This window comes from Theobroma umbraticum, unplaced genomic scaffold (assembly GCF_002168275.2).
Source record: "Theobroma umbraticum cultivar Fairchild unplaced genomic scaffold, ASM216827v3 scaffold_30.0, whole genome shotgun sequence".
Lineage (NCBI taxonomy): Eukaryota > Viridiplantae > Streptophyta > Magnoliopsida > Malvales > Malvaceae > Theobroma > Theobroma umbraticum.
Genome location: NW_018397254.1, coordinates 10,092,499 through 10,109,433, shown reverse-complemented (window position 1 = coordinate 10,109,433; position 16,935 = coordinate 10,092,499). Strand labels below are relative to the sequence as shown.

The 16,935-nt window shown below is 34.1% G+C and overlaps 2 protein-coding genes across 2 annotated transcripts; one reads left to right on the top strand and one right to left on the bottom strand.

Moving 5' to 3' along the window:
• The first annotated feature begins 12,302 nt into the window (after positions 1 to 12,302).
• On the top strand, positions 12,303 to 14,130 carry LOC110423356 (high mobility group B protein 7-like). The gene is made up of 8 exons (XM_021437574.2): positions 12,303 to 12,595; positions 12,752 to 12,834; positions 12,943 to 12,994; positions 13,115 to 13,222; positions 13,302 to 13,359; positions 13,453 to 13,497; positions 13,606 to 13,701; positions 13,815 to 14,130. The coding sequence occupies exons 1-8, from the start codon at positions 12,477 to 12,479 to the stop codon at positions 13,884 to 13,886; spliced, it is 633 nt and encodes a 210-aa protein (XP_021293249.1). The 5' UTR covers positions 12,303 to 12,476; the 3' UTR covers positions 13,887 to 14,130.
• A 126-nt stretch (positions 14,131 to 14,256) lies between these two features.
• LOC110423346 (Leucine-rich repeat (LRR) family protein) lies at positions 14,257 to 16,626 on the bottom strand. Its single transcript, XM_021437562.2, has one exon. The coding sequence runs from the start codon at positions 16,258 to 16,260 to the stop codon at positions 14,485 to 14,487; it is 1,776 nt and encodes a 591-aa protein (XP_021293237.1). The 5' UTR covers positions 16,261 to 16,626; the 3' UTR covers positions 14,257 to 14,484.
• Between the last annotated feature and the right edge of the window lie 309 nt (positions 16,627 to 16,935).

The following is a 16,935-nucleotide window of genomic DNA, read 5'->3' as shown; positions in this document are numbered from 1 at the left end:
GATAAAACGCGTAGCAAAGGTTTCCATGGACCCAGAGTTCGGCTGAACAGGTCTGGCCCATCAAGACTTGGGACTCATTTACTGCGTCTCACAAGGTCGGGGGCCTGAGCTCCTCATACCCATTAGCTCGGCCTCACATTCTAATGGGCTGCATGGGTGGGCTCCTTTTTGGTAGACCTTGCCTGGTTTGGTCACTTGTCATGCTTATGCAACCCGACAACATAATTTTCTATTAATTTCTTTATAAGGAAAAAAACTTGAAAATAAAACGATCAATCTAAATGTATTATATTTCTTTTTTCACATAGAAATAAAAACAATACATTTATGTCAAAAACACACATGAGAATAATATTCTCATAACATTACTCAATAAAATTAAACCATTACTCTTAAAAAGATTCTTAAAAAACCCCGTATCAATAAAATATTAAAAAGTCATATTTTCAACAAAATTCGTCAAACGATTAGAGTTATGATTCACATTAAAGATCTTTAGTGCCTGTTTGGTCTAATTTTTTTTTTACTTATTTATCTCTTAAAGTAAAAAAAAGGCCAAACATTATTTTTGAGAAAGCTTTTTAACAAAAAGTAATTTTTTCTAAAGAACGAAATTTTTAAAAAAAGAGCTGAAAAAAATACATCAATTTTTCAATAAATGCCCATTTCTTAATCAATCTCTCTTTCCTCTTATTCTCTCTGTAAATCACTATTTTTCAACACAAATCGCGATATCCCTCTCTTCTATCTCTTTCTACAAAAATTTCTAGAAAAAAAAAATAGAAAACCTAACAACAAAATAGCAAAATCTAAAATTTTTTTATTTTTATAAAGATTAAAAGAAAATAAAATATAAAATTCAAAACTGTACTTAAATACTATTTAAAGGTTTTCTCTCATTTTCACTAAAAAAAAATTTTAGTGTCAAATACACCAATTATTCTTGTGGGTTGGTTCGATAAGGAAGAGGAAAATGCATCATGTTGATTGGAGCTCAATTTGCTTGTTTAAAAATATGAGAGATCTTGGTATGATTGATCTGTGTCTTAAAAATAAAGCTTTACCTAACAAATGGATTTGAGGGTTCGAAAATGAGATTGAAAGTCTGTGGTCAAAAGGTCATTATGGAAAAAATAAGTTGGGTGAGTGATAGCTTATTACCTATATTGGAAAATGAAAGGATGGTTTCGGGAGTATGGAAACGAATTATGAGACCTTTGGCATCCACTGATAGAGCATCAAAGATAGTCATGGAGGGAATGGGATTTTTGGTTGTAAATGGGAGTAAAATTGATTTTTGGAATATACATTGGATTGAGGGGATTAAATTAAAAGATAACCTCACTAAAGTCCATACTCTTGCGATTAAAAGAAGTGGTACAATGGACCAGTTTAGGGAGTGGGTTGACAAAAAGTGGTTATGAAGGATCAAGCTTAGAAAAAATCCATTTGGTTAAGAGTGGAGTAATGGCTTAATTTTAATAGATTGTTGGATGAACAGGTGATTGGTAAAAAATTTGAGGATAATTTGATATGGAAAGGTACAGTTAGTGGCATGTACAACAGAGTCATTTTGTAAAAGTATGTTGGAAAGGAACAATGAGAAAGCTAATCATTAGAAGTTGGTATAAATAGGCTTAGCTCCATTTAAGGTAAAAATATTTTGCTGGTAGATGATTAAAGATAAAGGCGATGACTAGAAAGGTTGTCATGAGGAAAGTTTTTATTAGTCAAGGTGGTTTGGAATAAATGGGGCACTTCTTTTTTTCTTGTACTGAAACATGGAAGATTTGGCACAAGTGGGGAAATAATGGATTAATCATCATGATCCACTAACAAGCTTTTTAATATGGAATAAGGCTACAATTCAATGAGTAACGGCAACATATGGAGGATGGCTTTTGTAGCAATTATATGGTCAATTTGACTTGTTAAGAATGAAGTGGTTTTTAAAGGAATGGTTTGGAACTATTTGCAAGTTTACAATGTGGTAAAGCTTTGAGTTGTGTGGCGGGCAAACGCCAAATGGCTAAGCTTTAACATTTTTGTTTTGGATTTACAAAGATTTCCAAGTGCAAAGGCTGCTCCAATCAAAACGGAGGCGATTAAACCTAATGTGTTGTGGCAACCACCAAGAATAGGGGAACTTAAATTTAATGTGGACGGTGCGATTAGGGGTAACTCGGGAGAAGTAGAGATTAAAGGAGTGCTTAGAGATGAGACCAGTAAAATTCTAATCCAATTCTTTATGGCTGAGGGACTCACCAATGCAAACACTATTGAAATTTTAACCATTCGAAAAGCATGCCAAATAATGACAGCATAGAAATGGGGGAGTACACATAAGGTTGTTGTTGACAGTGATTCGAAAAATGCCATTAAGTGGGTAGAGGATTTAACAATGGCTTCTTGGAAGCATAGAAAGCTTATGATACAGATGGAAATTTTCAAATCACATCTCAAAGAATGGTGTTTCAAAAAAATCTCAAGATCAGCAAATTACGTGGTTGACGCTTTGGAGAAAACAAGGGTTCAAAGATCAAAAAGAACTTTTTTAGGTCATTTGTGATGGCATGGAGGAGATTGAAGATATTTGAGTGGAATGTATGGTTTTTAGTCTTTGTTCTGTGTGTTGCGAGTTGCCCTTTTTTTTTGCTAGTTGTTGATCTGATACTAGGACAATGGCGAGATGATGTGGTGTTATCTTGGTTATTGCTTAAAAAAACTATTTAAGTTTTGGAAGATTGCGAATAGGATGATAGGGGATTGGTGACTCATGGATTGGTTTTTTGATTGAGATAGCTTGGCTTTTTTGGCATATATTACTACTGTCTTGTTCAAAGATTATCTAGGTGAGTTGTATAAGGGCTTTTTTGCTCATATGGCTTTTTTCTACTCTATAGTGGGTTTGTGGAGATCATACTAACCTTGTGGGTTATTTTGGGGATGTAGATGTTGTGATTAGGGGATTAGGAGTTTTTTCTTTCTGATAGATTTTTTGTTATATTACGTGCTTTAATTGCTATGAGCAAAAAGACATTAAGTTTTTCTTCTTTGTTCCTTTTGATTAATGACTATTATTATGCTTTTCAAAAAAAAAAAAACACGAAGATTACTAAGAATAAAAAAATCCCAAATAGCTTTAGCAAGAAGACAATCGTGAATAACATGGATAACTGACTCAGCTTCTATATTGGATAACAAGCAGAAAGAGTTGCTGGAAAACTAACACATGAATGTTTCAAGTTGGTTAAAATACGGTCTTTGTATACCAACCATAAAAAAGTATGTATGCAATGAGCACCAAGCCACTTTCAAATTAATCTCCAAATCTGATTCACCATCAAATGGTTGGGGATCACAATATAGTTTTATGTTGATTTAATTATCAATTTTCCAATTTGTGATGCTATTCAAAATACTTTGTCTTCGCGTGCATTCAGAGTATGAGGTTTTTGAGCCCAGATACAATTCGTTATGTCTTCTGGGATGAAACCCGACACTATTTGAAAGATCCAAGTATCATTATATATATATATATATATATATATTTGAGGAGAAAAATTCAAATCATACTCTTTAAAAAAAATTATATATCAACTAATAAGTTAAATAATTAGGTACCATTTTCATCCATATAAACATTCATTGGTTTATTTATTTCATCTAGAGAGATGTTATTCAATAATCCTCCCTGCTATAGTCCAATAATCACACCAAAAATTTACTTTTGCCCATCGGGTATTCTCTGTCAAACTTGACCAATAGCCCACCATATAGGGGAAGCCCAAGTGATTTTATTGGAAAGGTAACATTCAAAATTTCACTTTTTCAAAAAAAGTATATACCCAGTTTGAGAAACCAGGATCAATATTTAGTAGCCACGCTAATACTTCAACTGCTATGCTATATCTAAACAGTGGTGAAAAGTCCATCACTCACCCCGCATTCAGTGAAACACTAATCAAATTTGCTCCTATTAGAGTTTTGGTCCATGAGCATGAGCGCCTTCTTTCATCAACTACCGCCCTTTGGCAGGAAGAAGAAAGAGACTGGTTTGCGTTTTAATTCGATTTCGCTACAATGGCCTTGTCCTTCAGTACATTTCTCAGGTTAAAGTGGGCAGGTCTTACTTTTACCATATTCATTAAAAGCTCGAAATTGACAAAAAGGAGTCTTCTTTTTAACGAACCTTTGTTTTTTTTCTCTCCTCCATCCGCACGCCCTAAAGCGACGGGTCTTCCTCTCCCTCCCGTGCCGCACTGCCCCCTGCACCCTTGGCCACGGCCGTAGCTGCTTGCAGCGTGCCCTTTTGTGGGGTCGACTTCCTCGTTCCTGAAATGCCCTTGCATTTAATTCCTCGAAAACTACCTCACCTTCGTCCTTGAGAATTGAAACCACCTTTCTGTCTAGAAATCAATTCAAACAATATTCTCATTTCAACAATCTTCTATCTGAAGTCCCCTTCAATTCATTATCCACACAATTTTAATTTTAATTGCTACTGTTAATGTGATTTGGTATGACGTATTCACGTTTGAGAACTCATTTATGTTGCAAGAAGGGCCGTGGGGTCAATTGATTGCTAGTGCTCCAATTTTTCATGCGCGAAACATCTGAGAAAGAAAAGCTGGTTACAGAATACAGATTTAATATTTTGGAGTAAATATTCTGCAGTGGGTGTTTTAAAACCCTAACGGAAAACCCAAGGAAAGTGAGGTTCTGATGGAACTAATGAGCAATAGGCAATTAAAAACAAAGCAAGAACAAGGATGTCAGACGAAATTAAATGCTAATGAATGTTGGGTTGCTGTTATTGGAGAATTATTAGGCTCTGAATGTAATTTGCTTTGTGTGTGTGTATGTGTGTTGTTTTTTACACTTTTTAAGCCTTCTCTTTACAGCCGGAGGAGCATGGTGTTTTGAGCTGTAAAAAGGCTCCACCCTAAGTAAATTCCACTATCAGACTTTGGTTGCAGTTTTCCAAAAGGTAATTAGTTAATGTTAACATATTTGTTACATAAGTTGTTTCAAATACTTACACAAATGATAATTAACAAAGACTGAGAAAAAAAAACACAAGGAAGAATGCAATTAATTGAAGTGGTTGGGTGAATTTCAATGAAGGCTCGTGGGAGAGAATGACAAAGAAGTAAATGCAAAAATTACACAAGAAAACAGTGGAGAAAGGGACTGGACAAATGGGTTTCTAATTGCCGGATGGCATCGGGCCTACTGGCTCGGTGCAGCACGTTGGCCGGTGGTCCAACCCTCTATTCCCCACTCTGCCTCCCATTTAAAGTCGGGAATTTTAGATCTCCTAGGAGAATTTTCACAAAACAAGTAGCTCTATCCTCTTTTGCGGTTTCAAAGTGGAACATGTAGCAGTAGTAGTAGTAGTAGTCAGTACTATAGAAATGTTTACTTACGAAAATCACTTGTCTTTAGCCAATGCTTATTTGAAATGATACCAACTTTATTTTGCAATATCATTTAAGCCTAAGTATAAAATTGCTTTTAGTGTACTAGCTAATCAAAAATAGTAGTCAAACCAAATAGGGAAATTAATGATTAACAGGAAGCATCCATTGGATTATTAGCAAGCAGAGCTTTTTTCTTACTTTTTGAAGAGCAGAAACAAAAGGCTAACCGTAGAAAATGGGTTAACAAAGTAAAGAAAGAACAAAAGAAAAGATATCTAATCTAATCATCTGTCCATCAAAGCGTGAAAGGTCAAAATCTACGAAGCCAATCAAAAAAGAAGAATACCCTGTGGATAAATGGTGTAACGCTACAACCTTCATCATATGTCATGGGTATCTTGCTTTTAAGATCGGGTTTACATACTAGTTTCTCAAGCTTTTCTTGTCATCTACGGTCCATTCAAAAGTCTCTCTCAAGTCTATGTCTCCAGCCCATGTGACCAACCCATAAATCTATCCCCCAACTTCCCTCCCCCAGTATACAAGACCAGAGACAGAGACAGAGACAGAGACAGACAGCGCCGTAGGCTTTCTTGGCAGCGACAGGACAGTGGATACAGTCATAGAGAGAAAAAAGAGCTAGAGAGAGACAGAGCTCTTGCCTCGGTTACAGCTCCAACACTTTTGCTTTTGAGAAGCTAAGTTGAACTGCTCCAAAGGTTGCAGGTAGCAGACACTCTTTAGTCTTGTACTCCAAGCTAACTCTCTCTCCTACCCCACACTTCATATATGGCTTCCTTGCTCTCTGTCTCGTTACATTTGTAGTTTCTTGCTGGGTTTCTTGAAAGAGAAAGAAAAATGGGGATCATTGGATTCCGTTTTGAGCCAAATGTGGTGGTCTTGTGTGGGAAGAGGAAGTTTAGGAGCTTGTTTTGGAGGGTTAGAGCCGAGATAAGGAGACAAGTTAAGGCTAGGACATCCAAGCAGAGGTTTAGCTTCCACTACGATCCTTTCAGTTATGCTCTCAACTTCGACAATGGCAACTTCGGTTTCTTATGCTGATCATCCCCCAAGTAGCCAGCAACAAGAAGGGGAACACAGCGTAGAAGATATTAGCTTATGTTAATTTAGGTCTGTTTGTAAGCTTTCCTTTTCCATTTTTGCTTTCCCTTGTTTCTCAGTTTGCTCATCGATCTTTAGATAATGATTGTAATTAAAATCCAACTTCGTAAAGAAAAGCAATCTACATCTTTTAGCTCAAAATCCTTCCAAAATAAATAGATTAAAAATCTCTTCTTCTTTTCCCTTAAATGCGCCTACAGAGTAGTAACTTACCTACCTACAAAGGAGGCAAGAGTATAAAAGATGGCTTCGGAAAGGAGAAAATGCAAGTTCAGATATGGGATTTGCTCAATGTTATAGTTCCCAAAGAATCAAAGCTTAGTTTAGAATCCAGCTTACGCAAGCGAGCAGCTCTTATTCTTTCTCAACCAGCTAAAGCCAGAGAAGACAAAATTCTTCTAACATCTTTAAATCGCTATAGAAAGTTCTCTGACCAGATCTCGAGTTGGTTTTTCTCTTTGTGGTGTTTTTCTTTCACTGTAATGGCACCACTGGTCCACTACAAGTTCATAACTATAAATGCCAAGTGCCAAGCCACCAACATTTCTCCTTTGTTTTGTCTACTGATGCTATAATTACCGTTTGCTACTTCCTTTTCTCTATCATCTTCTCCGTGTGATGGCTATTTTCTGCTAGCCGGACCCCCCGCTAGACTCCAAAAAATCTGGGGTGGTCGCTGCAGAACTCTGTATAGGTTCTCTCAGATTCGACTGGAGAAATCTGATTTCATTGGTTTTTGTCCTTTCAGATTCATTCCTTTTGTAAGAACCTTTCACCCGGGATACTTCTCTCTAATCTTTAAGGGAGGAATCCTGCTATTTTTTTTTTTTATGATTCGGTAAAAGGTATATGAATCCTACATCAATTAATGAATTAAATCTTCCCATGCAAGAAGAATCCTGCTGCTTGCGAATACCATTCTTTCTTCTTTTCTTTTTCATTTTTTCGTTTCCAAATACTAATAGTAATGGCAAAAAAACTTAGAACAAGCCATTCCACGATATCCAATCAATTGTGGTGTCTTCGCCCCCAAGCTACGGACTGAAACAAGAAAGCCATTTCTGCAAGTATTACTATGATTTGCCATTGGGCTTGGAGCTTTTATCCTTCTCTCTCGCCTGTCGGAATTTCCTTTTTGGGAGAGAAAAAGCATTTATTTATCGTTCCTGTGAGAGGACCAAAACGCCAGAATCATTTCACGAGTTTCCATTCTCGTTCGTTCTGATCGAAATGTGCGAGACTTGTTCAAGAATTTGTGCGTCGACTGTCCACAACTGAAGCTCACGTGTATATTCAGTATTTAATTGTCGTCTCGATACTCACATGGCTTCTCTTGTTCATTCTTTACGTGTATATTCAAATACTTACGTGTATTATTGAAGGTCACTGGGAGTGATACATCTATGTTTTGATGGGACATTCATTTACGAGATCCATGAAAATTTGAGAATTTCAATAAGCATTATGAGATCCATGGAAATTTTTATATTTTAGGTTAAAGAAATTGTGAAAAATAACTTTTCCCCTAAACTTAATTAAAAAATATTATTTTTTATAATTTTAATTATTTTTAGTTAATTTTTAATATGCTTTGATAATAATATTTTTTAAATAATATCAAATAAATTAAAATTGTTTCAATTTTCTTTATCTAGCCATCCAAATAAAAATTTTAAAATTAAATCTCGATTTTTTTCTCTGATCAAATACTGTCATCTCGCTATCTAAAGAATAAAAATGGCATCAAACTTTTTCTTATTTTGTTTTATTTTTTTGGATAATGGATTTAAGGTTCTTAAGAGTGATGAATAGCGATTTTGCTCTTCTATAGTGATTGGTTTATGATGAATGTCGTAATTTGATGCTTTCTGGCGATGACTTATCTCGAAGCATGTGCTGCAATGGAGATGCTTGTGTTGATGAGTTGGATCGAATTGGTTAAAATAATGGGCTCAAAGAGAAGGAACAATTAAAACATGTTTAATGGGTTTTATGGTGATTCACGATTTTATTATATCTGGGATTGGAATGATTGTTAAGCATGCTTGCTGAGGATTTTGATTCTTTTTTATGATATTTTGAGTAGCAATTGTCTAGAGAATATTTTGTAATGAGAGTATATTTTGTTTTTGTATAAGGAGAGTGAGCAAGACCCTTCCGATAAAGATATATTTTGTCTTACTTTAAAGGGTTATGGAGTTTTGTAACTTATCTTTTATGAAATGTACAATTCATGGCTTAGCAAAAAAAAAAAATATGTTTTAGGTACTTGAGTTTATTGATTTATTCATAAAATCTCAAAATTGAAGAGTTTAAATTGATTATATTAGTTTTTAAAAACTAAAAACTAATATTTAAAAACTAGTCACATAATATCCAAAGTTAGTTATGTAATGCTTAAATACTAATTACACAATATCCAAAAACTAATTACGCAATGCATAAAAACGACAAAACTACTGAATTTCATTTAATAAGATCAATAACTTCAAACGATGCACTATATTCTATTTAACAATATAATTAACGAATATGCTTACTTGACAAAGAATGCTTAAAATGTTCAAAGGTTTTTTTTTTCATATATCAAAAATCATTCGAAAATGCTTTAAAATGCTCAACACGCTTAAAGGTTTTCTTCGTGTATCAAAAACTATTCTAAAATACTCAAAATGCTTAAATCTTTTTTTTCTTTGGTAAGGAATACTCTAGAGATAAATGGTCTAGCGAGAAAAATTTTTTAAAAAATGAGTCAGTTTAAGATGCAGACCTAAACATACTTGATCTGTTAATAAGTTTTAAGTTGAGAAGCGAAACCAAACAAATGAGTCGATTTCATTAAGGGTAATTTTATTCAAATTTTAACTTCTTTGGCTAAAAACAGTTAAAATTATAAAAATGTCTATTGTCATAAATATTTTACGCATGGGGCCTATTTAAAAAAAAAACTCTTTTAGATTTTACTTTCATCATGTGTTAATAGTGTGGTTCAATTTTATATTAAATTTTATCTAATTATATGCTATTTTGTCAATTTATTTATTTATTTAAATAATTTCATATATGCTTTTCATTTTTTTTATCTATGTAAATCATAGATGTTGAGCATTGTTTGGTTATAATTGTATTTTTTTTTTTTGTACATGTAACATTATTAAAACAAAATAACATTTGCTCAATTAGTTACATAGATAGAGAATTATATAAATGAAAATTTAATCATATATTATGATACACCATTAATTAATTATTGAAACATTATGTTGTTTCATTCCTAATTTCTCAGCTACTTATTAGGCCCAATTAAATTTGAAGCACCTCCTTGAAAAGATATGCAGTAATTCAGAAAAAATATGAAATTGATTTGCACTTAAAATTGTTTTGAAAGAAACTTAGTATTAAATATTCAATCGTAATTACTTTTAAATGGTATAAGGAATATTTGTGGCATAATACTTGAAAAATCTCATGAAGTTTTTAAGAAAGTTTCAATAAATTTATTTTTTTATTGCGTTCAATGAAAATTTTTTTTAGGTAAAATAGATCAATACGATTAGTGGTTGACGTATCATTAATCAAAATATCATTTATCATTTTATTTCCATGTTATATTAATATGATATTGACTTAAAAAATTGAAAGATGTCAAATAATTATATCATCATATCATATCAACATATTACATTATTATTATTATTATTATTATTATTATTATTATTATTATAACATGTCAGTATGTTATGTTAGCGTCATGTGATATAAAATAACAGACGGTATTATAACTAAAAATAATTAATCAATCATTGGTTATAAAAGTTTATTTGGTTAAAAATAGAAATTTAAGAACTTTATTTAAAATAATAAAAAAATAAAAATATATTTAAATTTAATTATATAGTTCAATAATATTTTTAAATTTTATGTCAATATTATTTTACTATGATAATCACTTAAAAAAATTATTAATGTAATTTATATCGTTTTATCCTTTCTCTTTTAATTGAAGATTTCAAAGTATCTTAACTACTGCCTCCAAAATAAAAGCCCACTGAGCATTTATATTGGTATTTGATTAATAAAACAATAGTCAATATTTCAGTCAAGTAATGAAAGATTAATTTAAGACAAAAATAGAAATTGATCATCATACCAAGTATTGGTGTTATGTTTTATATTTACACTACAAAAATTTAATTATTGAGTTGATTTGTTTAATTGAGAAAAAAACAAAGTTGATTTGTTTCTTTAATTACCATCATGCCTTTAGAAGGTGCTAATATTCAAAGGCATCTAACAGTTGAACCATCCATTTGAGAAAAGCAAAGGAGAAGAATGAAGAAAAATAGACTTGGACATAATTTTCAAATTAGTTTGAAAATTATTTAAAAATTTTAAATCAGTATTTATTTTTATTATTTTTAATTAAATCTTTGTATTTTTGTTTTGATAACATAAATCTTTATAATTAATAATGAACTAATTCTTATTAGTAAAAATGTTACTTATCATTTTATATTCACATAGCGTTGAAGTGAAAAATGAAAAATATTAAATAGTTATATTATCATGTTAAATAAACATGTGATATCGTCATTAATTATAATATGTTACGCCAGCGTCATGCAACTTATAATTACAAATGATTTTTTAATCGAGTTAATCATTAATCATACAATCTATTTGACTCAAAAAAAAAATTTATTTGACTTAAAATAAAAGTATAATGATTTGATTTAACAAAATAAAAGTATAAACAATTATTTGAATTTTTCTAAATGAGTTAGAGACTTTTTTTAAATATTATATCATAAAATTTTTTATATAATAGGAACAGGGTTAGTAATTTCAGTAAATACGCAGAGATAATTGGTGTCCACAATTATTCGGATATATTCCTTGAAGCTCAAAATAGCTAATACCATGGGAACAATATTAGCTATTTCGACCTCTTCCTAAATATCTATTTCTTGTTTCTTTTTTGAAACTAAAGAATTAGAGCTCACATTAGAAGAAGACATTCTCCCAACAAATATATGCCAATATGGAATTCATGTTAAAATTAAGTCATGTTGCTGTTCTAATCTTGTTCTCATTTTATAAAACAATTTTTTTTTAAAAAAAATTAATACGTTAACTAAAATCAGGTATTTAAAGTTGTTTAATTCATGTTTTATTTATTTTAATTTTTTTTTTCAAGTTGCATAAAGGTTTGTTCGTTTGGATTTTGTTTTGTGTTGGATAGCTTCATTTTTCTGTTTCTAATTACCATTGATGTACTCCAAAATTTGCTTTAAATTTCCTTTGAATTTAAATCGGTTTAAGTTTTTTTTTTTTTTGAGTTCTCTTTTCTTGCTTCCATTTTCGTTTGAGTTTGAGTGTATTTTCAATTCCAGTTCGTCTCCCTTCTGTATTTGAATTTGCGTGTTATCAAGATTTTGACTTTCTTTCTTCGTCCGTTTTGAAATGTTTATACTTTTGAAGGTGCTGGACAGAAGGCTTGAACCAAACCCAGCCCAACTTAAAGTGGAGTAATAGTTTTCACTTTACGAAACGTACTCACTTGGGCCTCTGGAAACCTAAAATTACGGCCCAAATGTTTTTCCTTTCAGATGGAGATCGTAGCTTGGAAAGAACTAAGAAATGTACGGTGGATGATGAAGCCAACTCATGAATCTGAGTGAAACACTCATTCGAAACCTCGAATGTTTAAAAGTGACAAAACAAAACAGGAGAAACGCGGTTTTTTAAAGTGGCGCCAAAACCTCCAAAACTAAATTTCCATTTCCCTCTGCATCCTCTCTTCAATTAATCGTTTCCCTCTCTCCCAAATCCCCTTTAACACAATCCCCATATATTGTCGAACCCTTTTCCTCTCAATTCTGAAAGAAACTGCTCTCTCATTATCTTCCAGTGGAGTAAAGAAACAAGAAAATGGCAGGAGGATCCAAGTCAAATCCACCGAAGCCAAGGAAGAGAGTGGACGCTGCTTCAACCGCTGCCCCTGCCTCCTCTCTCGTCCGCGCCAAAGATGGCAGTGCTTTTGCCAAATGGTAATCTCATTCTCTCTCAATTTAAACTTTCATGCTGATTTCCTTTCTGGGTATTTTCATTTATTTTCACATCTTTTAGATTTACTATAAGTTGAAGCATTTTGGTCCATTTAGTTAAGGGGCTCTTTTCTTTGTTTTAAATCTGTGAAATTGCAGTGAAGAGTGTAACAAAACTGTACCAGTGGCTCTTATTAGTATGCATAGCTGTAGCCTTGATGCCAAGATCAAAATGAATTTGGGTTAGTCTCCAATTTTTCTTAATTCAATACTACAAGTTAGATTGGATCATGAATAATGATGGCGGGTTTATTCTCAATTTGCTTTACTTTCTTATTTTCTTAATTTAGAGGCTCAAGTCATTGAGAAGCCTGCTGAAGTTAAGAAGAAACCTGCAGAAAGGTAATTTTCACTTTCACTAACTTTCCTCCTTTTGCTTTGTTTTGTAGTTTCATCTTCACTTTTAAGTTTTTTTGCTCAATCTTGACTTCTAATTCATTTACGTCTCTGATAATTATACAGGAAGAAGCCAGCATCAACAGAATCAAATCCAAAAAAACCGAAGAAGTTGAAGAAGGGCAAGGATCCCAATGCCCCCAAACGTCCTCCTACTGCCTTCTTCTTGTTCATGTAACTCCTTTCTCTTTTTTTCGTTAAATTTCATGAATAAATACTCTTCAATTAATTGATAACTCTTGCTGTTTTCCAGGGATGACTTCAGAAAATCTTATAAGGAAGCTAATCCAGATGCAAAGGGCGTTACAGGGGTATATATTTCTGACTATAGTGATTAAGGGTTTTTTTCCTTTTTTATAATGGAATATGGTTTGTGTTGTTAAAATTTGATTGATGAAATCTAGGTTGCAAAGGAAGGTGGTGACAAATGGAAGTCCATGTCAGAAGAAGTGAGTTCTAGATATATAATTATTTTGATTTGAACCTCTTAGTCATTAGAATTAGTTAGTTAATGAATTTTTATTATGGGTTTTGACCTCAACCTTGATTTAAATCAGGAAAAGAAGCCTTATATTGATAAAGCTGCTGAGCTTAAAGCGGAGTATGAGAAGGCATTGGAGGAGGTTAACGATGCTGACAATGAAAATGAGGATGTAAGGCTTCACTCGCCATGTTTTTGAAAGTTAACATTTGGTTTAGCTACTGGTCCCTTGGTCTTCCCTTTATCTTATGCTGAATATGTTTTAACTTGTTTGTGATTGTTTAGGGGGAAGGAGGTCCAGAGAAGGACACGGCTGCTGCTGAAAAGGAAGCAGAAGAAGTATTAGATGATTATTAATTGGTGGCATAATTTATTCCCAAAAATTTCTTGTTCATATTTTGGTGGGGGTGTTGTAAATTTTTGAATCTTCTTTTTGAGGCGATGAATTCTAGTAGGTGTCTGCATGCGTTGGGAATCATCATGCTTCCTATCTTTTCTAATCATGTTGTATTGTCTTGTTCCACATGTGAAGGCTGAGGCAGGTTCTTTAAAGTAAAGTTCATGACTTAGCAGTAGTAATGATAACAAAAATTGATCTTTAGAGGTGGTCCTTAAATTTTCTTGTGCCTACATTTCTGAAGACAAGTTTTTTCTGAGTACTGAATTTGTCTCCATGTAATGGTTATGCAAGCTGGTAGTAAAGAAAAAAGAGAACTTTGCTTTGGAGTAAAAGGTAAAATGTGCATCAATGCTCTATATTGAAAAACAATGTTTTTACCATAGTGGTAGTTATTAATGAAATTGAGCTAGAGACTACTAATGAAAAAGTAAGGAAAAAAAATGGACTACCGTTGTAAAACATAACCTATCTCTTTCTCGCATGTGAGAATGCTCATTAGGCCATGAGCGTGTATACTTGGGGCAAATTTGAGTCAGCATTTCACTGGCCCATCCCTCATTTCTTTCCCCTGCAGGGCGGCATAGGTTTGCCACATAGGCAGAGATTATGAGCATAAGCAGAGGCAGGGAAGATATTGTAAGGTCGCCCTTGTGGGATCTCTCCACATAGTCTGTTTGCCCTGAAGCTTGCGTGTCTCATTCCATGAATACCCAACAAGCTAGTTGGGATTTTTCCAGTGAGCCTGTTGATGGAAAGGTCAAGCCATTCAAGTTTCACCAGTTGTCCTAAACTTGTGGGAATGGTGCCAGCTATCTGGTTCCTCGAAATATCCAGCCTTTCAAGTTCAATGAGATTTGAGATTGAACTGGGGACTTGGCCTGCAATCTTGTTGCTTCCTATATTCAGCACCTTCAAACTCAAGCCTTCAGTGAATTCTGGCATCGTGCCAGAGATGAGATTATTTGAGACATCTATAACCTCCAAAAAGCTGCTTGTTCTATTATTTAAAATGCTTGAGAGAGACCCGAATACCTGATTTGAATGGAGATCGATAGAGGAAATACCATCTGGCACAACGAGTTCCGAAAGATCAAACTTCAGTTGGTTGTTTGAAAGCTTCAGCTTCTGTAGACTTGTCATATTTGTGAAGAAAGTGGAAATGCTCCCTGTCAGGAAGTTATTGGATAGGTCTATTGAGCTCATTGAATCTGGTCTCGTAAACTTTGGGAGGGTTCCTTTCAGTTTACAGCCAGCTAGATTTACATCTGAAAGCTGTCTGTGCATGATCCAGTCAGGAACTGTCCCCAAACTGAGGTTGTTGAAGGACAGGTCTATTGACAGAAGTGAAGGAATGCCCCTGCTAGAAATAACTGGTAAAGGATCTGAGAACCCATTTCTGGATAAGTTAAGGGACCAAAGGTTCTGTAATCTTGAAATAGATGCTGGAATATGACCTATAAACTTGTTGCTACTCAGTGAAAGACTAGTTAGAGATTTAAGGTTTCCAATCTGGTCTGGGATTATTCCTGTGAGCTGGTTGTGGCTCAGTGACAAGTCTGACAGAGTGACCAAGCTGAACATGGAAATGGGTAGGTGCCCTGATAAGTGGTTATTGGAGAGGTCAATATAGGTGATGTTTCGAAACTGTCCTACAAATTCAGGTATAAAACCAGACAATAAGTTGAAGCTGAGATCAAAAGACTGCAAACGAAGAAGACTTTGGAAACTAGAAGGGATTGGACCTGTCAATGAATTTCTTCCAAAATTTATCAGGACAAGGTTTCTCAAATTCCCTAGGCTTGGGGGAACTGGCCCCATGAAACGGTTACCAGCCAATGAGAGCGTTTGGAGCAAGGATAAACGACCAAAACCTGAAGGAATGTTCCCTTCAAGGGAATTGTCTTCCAGGACCAACTGCGTGAGACGGGTTAGATTGGAAAAGTTCTCAGGGATTGGACCTGTAATAAGCTTCATCCCACTTATCACCAACACCTCCAAGAATTGCAAGCTGCCCAGAGAAGGTGACAAAGTACCCTTCATGTAGAGGCTACTGTCCCTTTCTGGCCTTTGCAGCGCCAGTGTGGTGACCCTTCCCGTTGGATTACACTGAACACCCTCCCAATCTCCTCCACAGCAGTCTCTTCCTATCCATGAAGAGAGACTATCTGTAGTGTCCTTCAAGATTTTGGCTTTGAAACCAAGAAGAGCAGCTTTATCCGCCTCTGAGCAAACTGCCGGTGCTTGTGAGGTTGTTTGAGCTAGTGACAGTGGAAACACTTGTAGAATGGAACATATAAGCAGAACCTTTAAAACCCATCTGAGAATCTGCATTTTGGAAGGTGGGTCTTGATCAGATCAGAGAGATTACCCAAAAATATATAGAATTTTCCAGTGATGTTGGATCTGACAAGAAGAACTTTGAATTGGGAAAAATTATATTCTATCATCAAAAAAGCAAAACTAAAGTTTGCAAAGCAGGCATGGGTCTATTCTATTCCTTCACGTAGACAGGAAGGTATAATGATGAAAAAGAAGGCAGAAAAAGATTCAAAGTGTGAAATGTGAGTTATAACTTGGCTGGAGATCTGCTAGACCCTGAACAATGCCACCTCTTATTTATACTACTAACAGAAAAATGAAATCCCTTATTTTGAAAGATAAAAAATAGAAAAAAAAAAAAACCATCCTGTATCTGTTTAAAGACATTCACATGGAGAATTCTGACCGTTCGATGGATCACGAGGATCCTAATTCTATTTGAACGTTGGAGCGCAGCTGGTTCAAATTCTTCACCTTTTTGGAAAACCGATTACCCTGATTTCTGGCTGAAGTCCACAGCTTCACGCTGTACCATCATTTTCATTTTTTGGGTTTTGTCTCTGTGGAGAGTTCTGATTCCATTTTCTTCATGTTTTGACACCATTAATCCTCGTGATAAGGCTCAGCTCTTACCCTTCATGTGGGCTCATAATTTACCAGAAATTCAAAGTGATCACAAGTGTCAAA

Bases quoted from the DNA above. Each gene is read 5' to 3' on its own strand.
- LOC110423346 (XM_021437562.2), bottom strand. From the start codon at position 16,260: ATGCAGATTCTCAGATGGGTTTTAAAGGTTCTGCTTATATGTTCCATT.
- LOC110423356 (XM_021437574.2), top strand. From the start codon at position 12,477: ATGGCAGGAGGATCCAAGTCAAATCCACCGAAGCCAAGGAAGAGAGTG. The intron at 12,995-13,114 runs GTAATTTTCACT...ATAATTATACAG, and splicing joins AAGAAGAAACCTGCAGAAAG to GAAGAAGCCAGCATCAACAG. The intron at 13,360-13,452 runs GTATATATTTCT...GATGAAATCTAG, and splicing joins ATGCAAAGGGCGTTACAGGG to GTTGCAAAGGAAGGTGGTGA.